We start from the raw sequence: 16,287 nt of genomic DNA, 5'->3' as shown, positions 1-16,287 counted from the left end.
GAAGTGTTGTGACTGTCTGTAACTATGTGGAGTCTTGAAGCTGGATTACTCCAAGTGTTTTGCATCATGTGGCCACAAACCCTGAGTAACAGAGGCTAAGTGCAGTGGCTTAAGTGAGAAGTACCTGCCACATGGACATGCGTTTAAACACTTGGTCCTCGTGGCTGGTTGTTTGGAGGGAAATATGGAGCCTTTAGGAGGTGGAGGCTCGCTGGAGAAAGAATGTCACTAGGGGCAGGTGTCAAGGGGGTCTGTAGTCTCACCCCATCTCCTGTGTGTTTACACAAGTGCTCACTCCTATTCTGTCTCTCCTACCACCATGCCTTTCATGCCATGAAGGACTCTATCCCTTTGCAACCATAAGCCAAAATAAGCTCTTTCTTGATTATGTATATAATCACGGTGCTTTATCACAGCAACAGAACAAGAACACTACCAAACAGCCCCGCAGACTACTCAGTGAGTTCCCATGTTTTCAAGAGTTGTTGTTCCATCGAACTCAGAGTTGGTCTCTCCTGCCCAGGTGCCCACCGGTTGGTCTATTCAGAGCATAAGCTAACATAGGGCAGAGCCAAGGCTCCTCCCTCCCCACCAGCTTCTTCCTCTTTGTAAGAGCTCAGCCCAGGGGGCTCTGCTAGAAGGGATGAGCACATCCTGGGAGAAGGGAGGAAGGTAGGAGGGTAGGAAGGTAGGCATGAGGGTTAAGGTGGGTGGGAGGGAAGGATACATGGAAGTCCCACCCCAAAGAAAGGCCAAGGAATTGACTTTGAGCAGGACACTTGTATTTTCTGAGCTTCCAAGACATTCACCTCTGAGAGGTGCCCTGCGTATATCTGCAGACTGGCTAAGGTACAAAGGTCCCAGCCACCATGCCTCATCGTCCCCACATCCCCTTCCACCACACGGGGCCCCATGCCCACCTCTGACTTACCCATGCTCCTCTGGTCTGGAGAGGGGCTTTGCTTCCCACTCAGCCAGCTCAGGCCTTCTTTCTTATGTTTGGATGCAGGACCAAGGGTCTTTCTTAGCCAATGTGGTTCCCTTTATCCTTTACCCAGATCTAGGGTTCCAGTCCACATGCAAATGGCCAGACATCCCAGGCAATTTAAATTGCTTTTGAGAGGGACCCATGCTCTGACCAATTCCCAGGCTAACTAACCCCACACTGTAGTTGAGAACCCAAAGCCAGAAGGGCAGATACTATGGTTTGAGCGTGTTTTTCTTCCAAAACTCAGGTTGAAGCTTAGCTGTTAATGGAATGGTTTTGAGGCATGGCGGGAGCTTTGAGAGACACTGGGTAGTACTGCTCTACCCTCATCAAGGCTTGCAGCCTCCCAATGGCTGTAACCCTTTACAATTCCTTACGTTGTGGTGACCTCCAACCATAAATTATTGTTGCTAACTATAATTTTGCTGTTATGAATCATAAAGTAAATTTTCTGATGGCCCTTAGGTGATCCCTGTTAAAGGGTCGCTTGGCTCTTGGGTTGAGAACTGGCAGATCACGGTCATTCCAAGAGATGGGCTTAGTTACAAGGATAAGCTACCATGCGGCACCCAGTACCTTTTCTTCGTACCCTTTCTTTCACACATGCCAACTGGCCTCTAGTTTGGGCACGGGTGAGCAGCATGGGGCCACAGCAGCTCCATGTTCTTAGACTGTCCAGACCCTACTATAAGCCCAAATAACCTGATTCTTTTACACATGACTAGTGTCCAGTGTTTTGTTATACCCAGATTATCACAGGTCATGTGCCCCAAGTCATGTCATGTCTCAATAAACCAATTTGCTCACTGCCCAGACACCAGTGATCCATTTTCCAAAACTCCTGTGCATCAGCTCAACTTAACCTCATTTCCAGCTAGACACAAATTCCACGTGGGTGCTTTCCCCTTGGTAGGAAGGTGGATCCCAGGTGCTGACACATCCTGGAGCCAAGAAAGGGAAACTGTTTCAGATAGTAACTTCCTCCTAGGAATCACCGGTGCCTTGGAAGCCTGTTACCCAGCAGCTTTCCTGCTGAGTCATGGCTGATATTTTCCTAGCATAGATGGCCCCAAACCCGACTGCCAGTCCATTCAGCAGGACTGGTTCAGCCCCACTTTACTGACGGCCCCTGGAAAGGTCCTCTGGATTCTCTGGGTCACCCCAGAACACACTGGGAAGCCAGTATTTCATAAGACCCAGGCTTGCCCTTGAACCTGGCAGGTAGACCCAGCCTCTGTTCTTGTTCCTGTAGTTGCTTCACTGGAAAGGAACGGCAGGTTTGCTTTGACAGGTGGAAGTCCAGAGGCTTTCTTGGAAGTGTGGGGCCCTGAGATCCAGGTGGAGCCCTAGGACACAGACAAAACACACAAGTGGGCCAGCTCCAGGGGAGGTGAGGAACTTTACAGGGCACTCAGGTACAACCCAAGTGCAGACAAAGAGAAGCCGTGAAGTCAGGGCAGCCACTAGCTCAGCGAGCTGTCATAATTGGGGGCGGGGAGAAGTCACTTAACACCTAGTTAATAATTTATTTTTTATTGAAATTGAATACTTCATATTACAGTAAAGTTGATTGATAAAAATGAAGAGAAAAATCAAAATTTAAAAATACACTCATGTTGAAATCAAATAAGCCAGCCAAATCAGGCATAAACAAAGAAATTCTGCACGGTGGTTTGCTTTTCAATATGTAAATACCACCTACATATAATTCTACAATGTAAGAAGTCACTGAACACAGCAAGAAAAGAGTCCACAGCCAGTGGAAGAGCACCAGGCCTGCCCTTCCAGCCTGGGACACTGCCCTGGCACAAGTCCACACACAACACTGGCCCACCGTGCTTCACACGATGTCTGTGAGTCACCCTGTGCAAATTAAGGCTTCTTATAGGTCAAATGGGTGATAAACACTTTTTCTCCCTTAAAAAAAAAAAGAAAGAAAGAAAGAAAGAAAGAAAGAAAGAAAGAAAGAAAGCACAGTAAAGGTGGTATCCTGAGAACCTGAAGAGATGAGACCCACAGCTCACAGCTGACGCACTGCTCCTCCCCATGAGCCCTCCACTCCACTCACATGCCCAAAAGCCCACCGGGGTGAGCTGCTGGACTTACCAGCTGACAAAACCAACACCAGAGGGTGCATGCCAAGAGATAGGGCTACAGTGACGAGGCATGGAGCAGGCAGGCACTCAGGGACCTGTGCGCGCGCGCGCGTGTGTGTGTGTCCTTACAAAACAGAAAGCGAAGGAGAATACTGCAGCTCACTAAAGTGTGCATCAAGGACCAGATCAGGAGCTACATACAATGGCCTCAGCACATTGCCAGCTTCACCCTATGCCCTTGCTGGCAAAAGAAACTGGCTTCTTTTTTCTTTTTCTTTTGTTTTTTTTCCTTTTTTGCAAACCTGAGTAGTAATTGTCAAAGTCAATAAATAGAATTACAATGCTAAAAATATAAATGGTCAAACACCCTATAGGGTCTAAAGCAGCAAGGGTTTTTTTCAAACACAGCCCTCTGATGTGAGATGCATGTGGCCTGGGCACCTGTTGGAAGCACACAGCAGCTATGCTTGTACATGAGGACTTGGGGCAAAACCCTGGGCACAAAGTACCGCCCTTTGGCCGATCCAAGCAATGTCTTGTTCCACTGACTGTAAACGGTCATGAAGGAGTGGTGCCCACCTCCTTCACCCCCTCCCCCATCACAGAAACTCTTCCCTTTGAAGCAGTTTTGTTAAAGGCAAAATGACAGAAGCATCATTGAGTTGAAGTCTTATTTGGTAGGAGGTGCTTGGCTGTCCACGGCTCCACGTTCTCCAGTAGGCACCACGGGTTAGATGTGTAAGAGGTCCTCGTCGCTGTCATCATGGAAGGACACCAGACTGGTAGAGGCTGGTGGCTTGTGCTGTCCAGGTCTGAGCTTTCCTTTTCTGGCCTTCTCACCTTGGACTAGCGCCATCCTATTACCCTCCCTTCCCTTAAGGACCTTGTGCTGTGGGTTTCTCAGGGGCTGTGGGCTTTCCACGTCGGCTCCTCTGCCCGAGTGAACTTTCACCTCTGGGATGGTCAGCACCTCATCCTCACTGTCTTGGTCATCCCCGTGCAGGGAAGTGAGAGCATCTGCTTTCACAGTCTTGGTGGTGATGTGGCCGTTCTCCTGCCCGTCCTTGCTGAGTCTTGGGGTTGGCAGCTGGACCTCTTCCATCAGCCATTCCGTTTCATTCTCATCTGCCTCCTCTTCCTTGCTGACCTGCCCAGGAGCAACAGCAGAGACCGTGAGACCCAGCAAAGATGCCCAGCTGCTGCTTGGGAGCCCCTGATACAACCCATCCCAGGGTCTCTCTGCTGTCAAAGTAGAACCCTAGGCAAGAACCTTGCAGAGCAGTGAGCAGGCCAGCAGACGGGGCTCGACATGGCCTGTGACTGCTCAGCAGACACTATGTGCTGGGGACAGGCATCTGGTATGCAAGTGAAGCCACAGGACGGGCTTGTATCAGAGCACCTAATTTTTAAATTTTATGCATGTGTGTGCACACATAGGAAAAGCTTGGGTGTCATTCCTCAGAAGCTATCCACCTAGGTTTTGTGTTTTGCCTTGTGTTTGAGACGAGGTTTCACACTGGCCTAGAGCTCACCACGCAGGCTGTGCTGGCAGGCCAAGCACAGGCCCAGAGCGCCACAAGTTTTGAAAACCCCACCTGCTGGCATTCTAATGTGTTTGGGGTTCTGGAGGATCAAATCCTGCTCCTTTGCCAGCACTCTTTCTTCCCAGCCTCAATTTAGTTTTAAAAGTGACCTGGCAACATGAGTCTGTGTCTTCTGATGGCCTCTTCAGATAAACTTTCAATTCCCCAAATGCTAAGTGTACAAAAATTTCATCACCAGGGATTTTTGTTTTGTTTTCTCTGTGTAGCCTTGGCTGTCCTGGACTCACTTTGTACACCAGGCTGGCCTTGAACTCAACAGCTATCCACCTGCCTCTGCCTCCTAAGTGCTGGGATTAAAAGCGTGTGCCACCATGCCTGGGATGATTCATTTTTATTTATTTATTTATTTTTATTTACTTATTTTTTAAAAAAGACTTAATCAAGCTGTGTGTGGTGAACATCTGTAGTTCCAGCACTCTGGGAGGCAGAGGCCGTCAGATCTGTGTGAGTTCAAGCCCAGCTTGGTAAGTCCAGGACAGCCAATGCTACAAGAGAAGCCCTGTCTCAAAAAACAAAACAAACCAACAAAAAGATTTAAGCAAAATCTGGGAACAAACTAAATACCAAATGATCTAAAGGAAAATCAGCTACCACCACACTGAAAGAGACATGAAGGCATAAAGTCCACAGAAGTGGTGTTAGGGTGAGAGGGTTCCTCTGACGCCAGGCCACCACTGCGCTCTTCCCAGCACGCAGCACAGGCTCCGCAGCACTGGGCAGGGCTGCAGCAAGCTGCCACCCCATCAATGGACAATACCTTCGAGTACTTGTAGGACACACCCGAGCTTCTTCTGCAACAATTGGTCAGCTTATTTATCACAGTTTCCCTGTCAACACAAAAGACCACCGTAAACCCACAGCAGAAATGAGCCAACAAGGGACCCAGCCAGCTCGCTACCAGTCAGTCTGTACAACGCTGAAGGTGGTGCCCCACAACGGTCTCCCAAGGTAGGGCACTTAGAATGACTAACTGCTAACTTTAACAGTACAACCTGAACCACTGGGCTCAGCAAGAGGCAGAAGGAGGACAGTCCTGCTCCACATCTGACTCAAAAGGTCAGCAGCAAGGTTGGTGGCAGGAACACCTTCATATGCCCAAACTACTCTGATGTTGGCTGCCACAGATGCACGCCCATTGCTCTGCATGAGCCCCAGCCTTCCCTCTGAGTTCATTTCTGAGCATGGCTGGCTCAAGTCCATATTCTTAACCACTTGTCTAGGACCTAATGCATGACATAAAAATCTGACAATTAGGGGCTGGAGAGATGGCTCAGAGGTTAGGAGTACTGGCTGTTCTTCCAAAGGTTCTGAGTTCAACTCCCAGCAACCACATGGTGGCTCACAACCATCTATAATGAGAACTGGTGCCCTCTTCTGGTGTGTGGGCAGAATACTGTATAACTAATAAATAAATAAATCTTTAAAAAGAAATCTGAAAATTAAAAAAAAAAAAAATGCAGTCATATGACAAGTCCTTCACCCAGTAAAGTGAAGCCAACAGAAGAGCACACCTGGCATCTGGCAGCTGTGTAGTAGTAAATGCTCGCTTTGTGCGACGTGGGGAAGGAGGCTCAGCTGACGACTACAAAGTCCACTCACGAAAGAGGCTTACTTTCTTATTAGTTTTTGACCCTCACACAAGGCCCATCTGTCTTAGACCTACCAGCACAGCACCACTGAGAAGTCTGTGGTGTGTACAGCCACTGTGACCTACAACCACACCAACATCCATGGACGGCATCAAAGTTCTGGCAATCTCATGCTGTGTCATGACACTGAGGCATTTAAAGGCAATAGTGCCCACTTTTAAAATTTTGAACCTTTTTGTTTGCTGTTCTCAGGCTCAAAACCCAAGCCTATGTCCAAAATTTGATGTGCTGTTAGCCTAGCCCAGCCCAGCCCAGCCCAGCCCAGCCCAGCCCCTCCAACCTTCCTGCCCACTTTACCTTCTCTCCTTCTTATGAAGCAGCAAGGCCAGCAAACAGCCAGTCAGTGCCACCAGGAGAAGGCTGAGGATGGCCCCGACGGCCTGACTCCGCTCTGAGAGCCCCTTGTACTCTGGCCCAGCATTCTCACCATCAAAAGCCATACTAGAAAGACATTGCAGGGGAGGAGAGGAGGCTTTGTCAGGATCTGTGAACAACACCACTAAGGAACCCAGGGCCCAGGAACTCTCCCCACTGAACAACCACCAGGTGAGTTGGCCCGAGCCCAGGACACATGATCCACTAGGCATAGAAATTACTATCTGGGGCTAGAGAGATGGCTCAGCAGTTAAGAGCACTGGATGCTCTTCCAGAGGACCCAGGTTCAATTTCCAGCACACACATGGCAGCTCACAACTGTCTGTAATTCCAATTCCAGGGGATCTGACTCCCTCACACAAACATATATGCAGGCAAAACACCAATCAATGCTCTAAAAATAAATAAGTTCTTTTTTTTAAAAAAAAAAAAAAGAAAGAAAGAAAACAGCATCTGGACTGTTTTGAGATTGCATTTAAAGCAGACAACAGGCCTATTGACAGAAAGTACTGCTTGAGGGACCAGGAAATAATACCAGGAGCAGAAGACATGGAGCAGCCAAGGACATCATTTCCTGTGGGCCTGCCCATCCCTGCAGAACCCTGTGGGCCAGGCAATAGCAAGGCTTGTCCTGCACTGGGTCATCTTAGGACCTAGCCCTGGGACTTCTGGGTAGAGATGATGGCTAAGACAGGTTAGCTCTAAAATGCCTTCGTATTCTACCTTTGATTTCTCCTTTAAACCAAGGATTACTTACAAATAAGTGGGTTTTAGTTTCTACATGTAAATATATAAACAACGGCCCCAGACATAACACCACCAGTGCCCTCCCTCTCTGGCCTGGAGTTCTCTGAGCAGAAGCACATTCCCCTTGTTGCCCACAAAAACCCAGCCTCTGGAGCACACTCTAAAACCTGCAGAGTCAGTTTTTTAAATTTCTCCCAACATAGGAAATGCTGTGCTCCAAGTGAACTGAAGCCTTGCCATGTAAAGTACACACTAGAGCACACAGAGAATGCTGAAGGAGGCATAGGCAGCCCTGCTCCCCACAGCTGAGGAAAGGGAGATGGCGCACACGAGGGAAGCCCAGTCAACATTACTTGGGATGAAGGGTAGTGGTAACGATGCCACAAACCAAAGCTACCAGCAAGTTGCTCTTTTGTGCGCATCGGAATACTCCCCAATATAATGCTAAGGAAAAACACACAGATGCTTCTTCTTTAACAGTAATGCAAGAAAGGGCAGGGGGTGTCACACTCACCCCAGAGGACACACAGCCGCAGTGTACCAAGAGAACAGGTACTGGCAGTCAGCAGTCTCATGGCTGAACTCTGGGATCCCGTCCTTCGCCAGGGGGTCACAGTGGAAGAAGATGGTGGAAGAGACAGACTTGGTCTTATCTTTTCCACACTTGGAGGAAGAAGTAAACACCACATCCAGATCGCTATCTGTCATGCAAGAAAGGAAACACCACAGCACCATTAGCATCCACCAAGTGGATACTTTCACCGTCTGTCAAAGTTAGCACAGGTTTAATGTCAAGGAGAAAACACTTCAAATGTCCCATGTACACTCTACCTTCATAACTTTAAAATAGTGCCCTAAGCAAGCAAGGTTTTTTTGTTTTGTTTTGTTTTTTAAAGATTTATTTGTTTATTATATATACAATGTTCTGTGCCTACTTACCAGAAGAGGGCACCAGATCTCGTTATAGATGGTTGTGAGCCACCATGTGGTTGCTAGGAATTGAATTCAGGATCTCTGGAAGAGCAGACAGTGCTCTTAACCTCTTAGCCATCTCTCCAGCCCGCAAGCAAGGATTTTAACCTCCTCTAACATGAGGTCTGGCCCTTGTCCTTGGCTGGTGGTAGGATTTATGGTGGCTGGCCAGGAGATCTCATTTCCACCCTGGAGAGTGAGACTGACCACCAAGCACCAGCACTTGTGCTGAGACAGCTGAATCCAGCAAAGGCTTGAGCTCTGAAACTCAGCGAGTACACCTAGCTGGCAATGCTTGCAAAACGTCACTGTGGGTGGCAGAGACACATTCTAGTTCCATGAAGGGGCCAGAGGAAGATCTGTACCTGACCCCAGCCCTTCCATGAGCATTCTGTCATGGCTAACTACACTCTAAGCCTCTACTGTAATCAACTGCAAGCAGGAGGACAACAGCTTCCAGTGAATTCTGAGAGTGCTCAACCACACTTCCCAAATGGAAAGAAGTGTGGGAGACCACCAAACTAGTCTTTGGTGTCAGAAATAAAGGGAGTCAACCCTCAACCTATCAGCTCAAGTTCTCTTGATCATCTGGAAACACTTTTTAACAGGGTCATGTGGTTCAAAACACAAATTACAAAAGGTATATGGTGAAAGATGAGTTATTTAAAATAAAAAATATACATGTGACCTTCCAGGAACATACTTGCATGATAAAAAGGATGACTCTGGTGCCAGGCTGCAACCTCCCTCATTCATTCTCAGCTTGCTGGCATCCATTCCCTTTAACCCTTCTAGTGCACATCAAACCTTTTTTCTTTTTTAAACTCCCCACCTCCCTTCTCTCTGTCTCTGTGTCTCTCTCTCTCCTCCCCCCGCTGTGACTATGCACCTATCATAGCAAATGTCTGGAGACCACAGGACATCTACCTGGAGCTGTTTCTCTCCCTCCCTCTGTCAGGTCCTCGGGCATGGCAGCAGTGACCCACTGAGCCACAACCCTCTTCTCTAACCCTGCTTGCAGCTTGTAAATAAGAAAGCAGTGTGCTAATGGCGGGCCGTGGCGAGGCTGTGACCGGGACTGTCTCCCTCTGTCTTTGTCTGCTGGGGTAGCACCAACTCAGAGGGAGCTGAACTCAGCCTGAGATTTCCACACAGCACGTTTGTGGAAGAGCATGTGAAGCTCTCCCTTTGATAAGCTGCACATGAAGCAGCCAATTACCTTGGATGTAGTACTTGGTCCTGTCAGAGGTGCCCACTTTCCTGCTGAAGCGCTGGTCATTGGGCTTCACCTGGCAGATGTTGGCACCAGAGCATGCGGGGTTGGTGGAGCTGGTGATGGAGGAGAGCTGGATTTCATACAGGTAGTTGTCTCCATTGGTTCTTATGTCCCCAGAGGCGCTGAACAGCCTGAGGCCGAGGAGAGCACAGTGAGTCCCAGTCCTTCACAGGCAGCTGCATGCTCCTTTCCCCAGCACGCTCCAGCCAGATAGGCTTTAGTCACTGTCCTGCCCAGAGTCACCTCCTGGAATGACTGCACCATCTTACACACTGGACAACATATGTAGTGCACTCTTTCCCAGAATAGCCAAAGGACCCCAGCAGTCCACGACACTGCTCAGAAACGGACCTTTACTTTTACCCAGCATGCTGATTAGCCCAGAGACTCCTAGTTCTCTATGTGTCCTGAGAGCCTTGGCTACAAGCTCTGGGCTTCCCTGGAGTGAGTGGAGGGGAGATGCTTTTTTAAAGAATTCACACCCCCCCCCCCCCCCGGTGTTAAACCATGAAGACAGTAGTACTTGTCTTTGGTTTAAGCAGTACCTGACTACTTCAGCAACTGTACCTGAAGCACACAGACTACTTACCTTGCAGCATGCCTGCTATGGAAAACTCACATTTTTTCTCACTATTGAGTATGTCTCAGTGTCACAGAGGCAATCTTCCACTTACTTAAAATAAATCTCCCCGAGGCTGAAGCTCCTGCCGGTCACAGGGTTGGTGAGCGTTCCGTTCACCATGCTCACTTCCTGAGGCTTCACGGCGCAGGCCGCGCGGGAGTCCCAGTGAAAGTAGTAGGTGCAGCTGTCAATATCAAACCTGAGCAGAGCAGACATGGTTACCACCGAGCTACATGCAGAAAGGCTGCAAGACACACAGCTGGAGAGGCCTGGGAGAAGCCACCGCTGTTGGTCCCCACAGGCACTACGTGAGTGACAGAACAGTGTTCTTGTCATCATGCTCCAGGACATCAGCGGCATGGAGAAGTGGACATGCACTCAGTGCCTGCTGATCCTGGGGATACTTAGGAGGCAGAGGCAGGAGGTGGCAAGTGCTTGTCCCAGCTACACAAATCCAAGGCCAGCCTTGTCTCAAAATAACAAGAGAGCCAAAAGTTCCACACAAGAGCCGAACACTTGGCCAGTTTGCATGATGCCCTAGGTTTAAGCCCCCATATAGAAAAACCAGGCTCAATAAAAACACCTTAACACCAGGTGTGGTGGCGCACGCCTTTAATCCCAGTACTTGGGAAGCAGAGGCAGGCGGATCGCTGTGAGTGTGGGGCCAGCTTGGTCTACAAAGTAAGTCTAGGATAGCCAAGGCTACATAGAGGAAACCTGTTGGGGGTGGGGATGGGGGGGGTTGGGGAGGAGCCTTAACATATAAAGCTGGAGATTGGGCACCTAGACTTTAAATTTCCACATTTCTATGTGTCTCAATCTCAGAAGTTAAAAGGCCCTTCCGCAGTTTTATAGGTCCTCTCACAGGCCAGCATCCACACAGCAGTGCCCATGTTCCCCCTGCTGGACACACTCCCTCTAACACAACCCAACACTACCTGGAACACACTGTGCAACCACTCAAGAACATCCCAGAACCTGCTGTGGGCCCCAAGCAGATTAGTTCCACCATGACATTCCAGGGCAGCAGCTAGCTCTGCACTGCTCAGACTAGCACTGGCAGCTCTGAAGCCGACGCTTCTTAAGGCAAACCAGGCTAAGAAGCTGAGGTGGCCTGGTTATGTGTATTTTAGCCCTTGGCTGGGGGGTGGAGAGGCTCCCGTGGGAGAAACATTGCAGCTCTGGCCGCTAGGCCCTCAGCCTCAGTGGCCACTTCTGCCACAGTGAGGGCCCCCAAACACCTTCTCCAACTCCTACATGGAAACGGTGGGAGGCATCAAAGAGTCCTAGTGTGCTCACAGAGGTCTCACCTCTTGAATGTAGGCCTGCCCACAGTCTTCGCACAAGTCAACTCAATTACAGAGGATGCAGTCTTATTCTCACCACAAGAATAGCCTTTTGAGTAACTGACAATGACCTTGTCGTCTGAAACACAAAACAATGACCTGTTGTTATTTCTAGTGCATTGTGGGGGGGGGAAAGTGTTAGAAGTTAAAAATCTACTGTAAAGGCAAGTGTAGCTCTCTAACAGTATCTGCCCTACTCAATGGCAGCCCATACGCCCATACCACCACTGCCATGGCAACAAGACCAAGAGCTTTCTGGCTCCTCAGGAATGATAAACCTCCATGGCCACATCTATAGGACTACCATCCAATTCCACAGGGCTCAGGAGTTTGGGGATATAGGACTCCTGAGATACAGGAGTTGGATTCATGTGTTGGGAACTTAATTCCCAAAGGGGGGCACCTCTCTGGCCATCTTCTGTCTGGGGCCTCTGTGATGGAAGGTCATGGTGATGCCCTTTCCATTTCAATCAGCACAGATGCAGAATCCTTCTCTAGCCTGACAGAGGGCAAAATGTGCAAACCCCCAACACAGCCCTGCCGTTCTTAGCTGAGGAAGTATGCCTATCCTTTAATGGGCAGATGCCTCTCCTCAGTGACTAACGGAAGGCAAGCTTGTGTTCAAACTAATAGAGTGTCGTGATGACTTCTCCAAGTGCTTGAGGGAAGACATGCCAACTGTACCATGTCCTATGCAACTATGCTTTCTTAAATGTGTGCAGACAGAGACTTAGAAGGCCAGTGTGCAGCCAGAACACAATCGCCAAAGGTACTTTAAACAGGCTGCCTGTGCCTTAGAGCATACAAAATGGGAAGTCTTTCATGCTCTAAGAAGTGGGTAGAAATGCTTCTATAGTTTCCACCAGAGCTCAGGCATTTCTCCCATCACACCAGGACAGCCTCACCTTGCTGGTCTTGATGCTGCAACTAAATCAAGGACAAAGACTACAGAGCCTTACCTATGACATCCAGTGTTTGTGTATGAACAAGACCTAAAACCTGGACTTGACCAGAGGCACTCTTCTTGCAAACGCTGGCTCTTTCAGAGCAGTCCAGGGGACCTTTATAGACGCTTTGGCACAGATTGATAAAGTACCTACAGGATGACACAAGGGTGGGGAGGAAGGGCAGGTGAACTCTGAGACGCGGAGAGGCCCCTGCACTCCACACGGCCTTGGAAGGTGACTCCTACAATAGCCTTGGCAGTGCAGAAGAAACGGAGCAGAGCAGCCATACAACACAGCTGACTGAGCAGGCTCTCATGCAGTGGCATGTCCCAGTGCACACAGGAAAGAGAGGGCTGTGGAGGCACAGCAGGCACTTGCTCAAGTCCCCCAGTCCACAGCCTGCTATGCAGCAAGGCCTGGAGAGCTCCCCATGTGGAGCAGTCAGGGTCATTAGCTCAAATGGCAAAGGCAGAGCTAAAGAGCTGGCAAAAATCTTAGAAAATCTACCCTGCCTTCCCTAACAGCTGAGCAACAGGAAGCCCTTTACAACCATCAGGGCTCTGGTCTCCCTGTGTGCTCACCACAACTCCCCATACACTGTGATCTCAGAGCCACTACTCGGTGACAGTCTAGGCCATGTCTTAATGTGAGCCCCAAACCCCACAGGCATGTGATATTCCTATCTTTGCAAACTTGAGGGCCACGAGTTGTGGCATACTTACGAGGCTCCATCATGGACAAAGTCCCAGGACCCCGTGAGGGATGAAAGCAACCGCAAGTCATAGGTTTTATGCTTCTCAACAAACTTGCACTCCATCTTCTTTGGAGGGCAGACAATTTTTGTTTTCCATTCAAATGTCACCTCACACCCACGATCTTCACTGAAGACTTCTGGCCTCCCAATGTCCTCATTTTCATCACATGTAAATATGATCGCAGACATCCGGTGGCTGTTAGCTGGGGAGCAATGGCATGCAATGGTCAGACCTAGAGTGGGTGTACATGGAAACTTCTTCTACGTCCCATTTCCCCAAGTGCAGCTCTGGTCTCACTTCTGCAAATCTGTCCACATACAGACTCAGTTCCCTCAGACCACCAACACCTGCAAGATACCTCCTGGGAAAGCATTCAACATCTGACCACATACTGATGATGACAAGTACCTGTCCCAGCCACCCATGGGCCACAAGGACTATCTTGTCAATGGAGCTAGTCCTCTCTCATAAATCAAACACGCATCTAGAATTACAATGGTTTTCAGGCATTCGTGTCACTCTCCTTCCATGCCTAAGTTGCAAAGGAGCCAAGGTGCTAAGTTTGGTTTTCCACGAACACCCCCTTCCTCCACAGGCCCTACACCTGACACACAACAGGATGTCACTAGCCACCCTGCAGTCCCAGCAGAGAGTAGTCTGGCTGAGGAGTGAATCTGAAACAGCTCTATACTGATACGTGAGCACAGGCCCTCCAGCTACTGAGTAGGCCCAGCTGGCCACCCAGCACGCCGATTCTCAGCACAGCCCCACTGTGGCTTACGTACACATTGCCTTGCCATTCCAGGGAGCAGTGGAAATGCTTTCTGTAGCTGACAAGAACAAACTGACGTAAGAGAACCACATCCTTAATTAACCTGGCCACCCACAGGACAGCTGCCCCCCTCCTCTCAACTCAGCTCCCCACTCACTCTGCCTGCAGAAGCCCCACTCGTGGTCACGATCATAATTTGCAGTTTTGCTACACCATAGCTTCGCCCGTCCCTCCAATACACACTCCTCATAGCTCTTTCCTTTGTAGATGAAGGGGAAGACACAGGGCTCGCCATCATCTGTTTCTGGAAGGAAAGAGGCACGGATCATATCGCCACATCAATCATTAGCTGTGCTTTACTAGATGTCATCGCCCAAGGACGCCAGCAGCAGCCCCTAAGAGGCTGTCACCTGCTCCAGGCATGGGATGCATACCCAGGAGGGGATGTGTGGGGCGCAACACTCAACAGATTGGAAGCTTCATTCCTCAAGTATTTTCCTGCTAGGTCTAATCTGTTTACAGAGCTTTGAAACTGACCCTACTGTGAACATTTACCTGGAGGACACGGGTCACCATTCACATAACTGAGAATGACTGCTTCATCCTGGTGCCTATAATCCAGCTGCATTGATGCAAGGCGCCCAAAAGATGCTCCTTTGCTCCCAGAGAGCAGACACACGGCGCCATCCTTGCAGCCTCCCTGGTCTAAGCCAGCTGCCGTTGTACACACACCTATGCTGTAGGTGTGAGCATCCTGAGTAACCTGCACAGACAAACAGCATGTATGACTGTGGGCAGACATGAACAGAACAGGGGCTCCAGGTAAGGACAGAATCATTATTACAGTTCATCCCTGCTGTTCTCCTGGGCCCAAGGCCACCTCCAGAGACAACCAGGAATGCCCAAGACCCTCTGGGCAGCTCCCTCTGGCCACTAGAAGAGGTTGTACTCTCATTCCAGGCCAGTCTCTTTCCCCATCTTGTTCTAGCTCCTGGTGGCCCAGGAAGCCAATGGCGCTGCTCGACTGTCCTCTCCAGCCAGCTCCTGCTGTTCTGAGTCCCAGGTCCCTCCCACCTTCAGAAGCTAGCATTTCTTCAGCTAGGAAACAGGACCTGAAAAGGAATGAGTCAACTAAATAGCTAAGCAGACATGCCACATGTGAGCATGGGCCTCGTTTTCCTTACACACTGCATATGCAGAGAGCTATACTGGCATTGCAGAAGCCAAACCCTGAGAAAGGTTCAGAACTCAACACTGACCAGGCTTAAGCCACTGCTGGGGTGTTGTGTCCAGTCCACACAGTGGAACAACACGGCAATAACCACACCCCGCTCACAGATGCATGGATGAAGAGCCTGGCACAACGCCAAGCCACTCGCTGTTTCTGTGGTTGGCAGACTGCGTCTCTACCTACAGCTCAGGCTGGCAACTGAGTGACTCTGTGGGTTTCTGTAACTGAACTAATCTTGCCTTGGCCGAGGGGTATGTGGTCCATTGCACATCCCCAAGCCACTTGACCTCTTATCCACAGAATTTCACTGTCTGCCTCACTGGTCACTGAGCCCCAAGGAGGCAGCCTTGCCTTGAAGGTGCTTGTAGAAAGGCTGGTGAGGTTGAAGCTGTAGAGCAGCTGCTCATCCGTCACAGCACAGCCCTGCGTCTTCACTTCATCCGGACAGACGATTGGAGTCTCCCACTCAAACACAAAGTCACAGTCATTGGTCCTTATCAGCTTAGGAGTTCCCTGTGGCCAAGAAGAGCGCGAGTCTTAAAAAGCACGGGGTGTTGAGTATAGGGTCCGCCATACTCTTGCCCAGGAACAGTGAGGACACATACCCCTGCCACACACTACACAAGCAAGCAGAACCAAACCAAAGCAGGTCAGCACCCTGCCACATCTGGACACCAGGAATACATATGGGGGCAAAATATAATGTATCCACATACGCCATAGGCTAACGAAGTTTGAATCAGAGCGTCTCTCTCTCCGTTTCAACAGCAGCAGAGAGCAGCCAGCTGGTCGGAAACCAGATTTACACTTGCTCATGAGATTACTCTGACTGAGTCACGTGGAAAAGAGCTTCTACTAAAGATGGAAAACACTGGGAAGGACAATCCTTCAAAACCTTTCCCAAAGC

The 16,287-nt window shown here is 49.6% G+C and overlaps 1 protein-coding gene across 1 annotated transcript in view; it reads right to left on the bottom strand.

Moving 5' to 3' along the window:
* Positions 1–3,192: 3,192 nt before the first annotated feature.
* The window catches only part of Igf2r (insulin like growth factor 2 receptor), a 98,715-nt gene continuing 85,620 nt past the window's right edge, over positions 3,193–16,287 (bottom strand). Inside the window, exons 37-48 of the mRNA XM_051164470.1 lie at positions 15,732–15,893; positions 14,705–14,912; positions 14,307–14,453; positions 13,345–13,579; positions 12,635–12,771; positions 11,640–11,754; positions 10,382–10,528; positions 9,651–9,838; positions 7,974–8,160; positions 6,635–6,778; positions 5,446–5,515; positions 3,193–4,231 (exon numbers count right to left, since the gene is read on the bottom strand). Coding sequence (XP_051020427.1) covers positions 3,815–4,231; positions 5,446–5,515; positions 6,635–6,778; positions 7,974–8,160; positions 9,651–9,838; positions 10,382–10,528; positions 11,640–11,754; positions 12,635–12,771; positions 13,345–13,579; positions 14,307–14,453; positions 14,705–14,912; positions 15,732–15,893 — 2,157 coding nt within the window. The 3' untranslated portion in view covers positions 3,193–3,814. The remainder of the gene's footprint in view (positions 4,232–5,445; positions 5,516–6,634; positions 6,779–7,973; positions 8,161–9,650; positions 9,839–10,381; positions 10,529–11,639; positions 11,755–12,634; positions 12,772–13,344; positions 13,580–14,306; positions 14,454–14,704; positions 14,913–15,731; positions 15,894–16,287) is intronic.

The sequence above is a fragment of the Acomys russatus genome, chromosome 21 (genome assembly GCF_903995435.1).
Source record: "Acomys russatus chromosome 21, mAcoRus1.1, whole genome shotgun sequence".
NCBI lineage: Eukaryota > Metazoa > Chordata > Mammalia > Rodentia > Muridae > Acomys > Acomys russatus.
The sequence above is the reverse complement of the archived record's forward strand: the minus strand, read 5'-3'. Positions and strand labels throughout refer to the sequence as shown.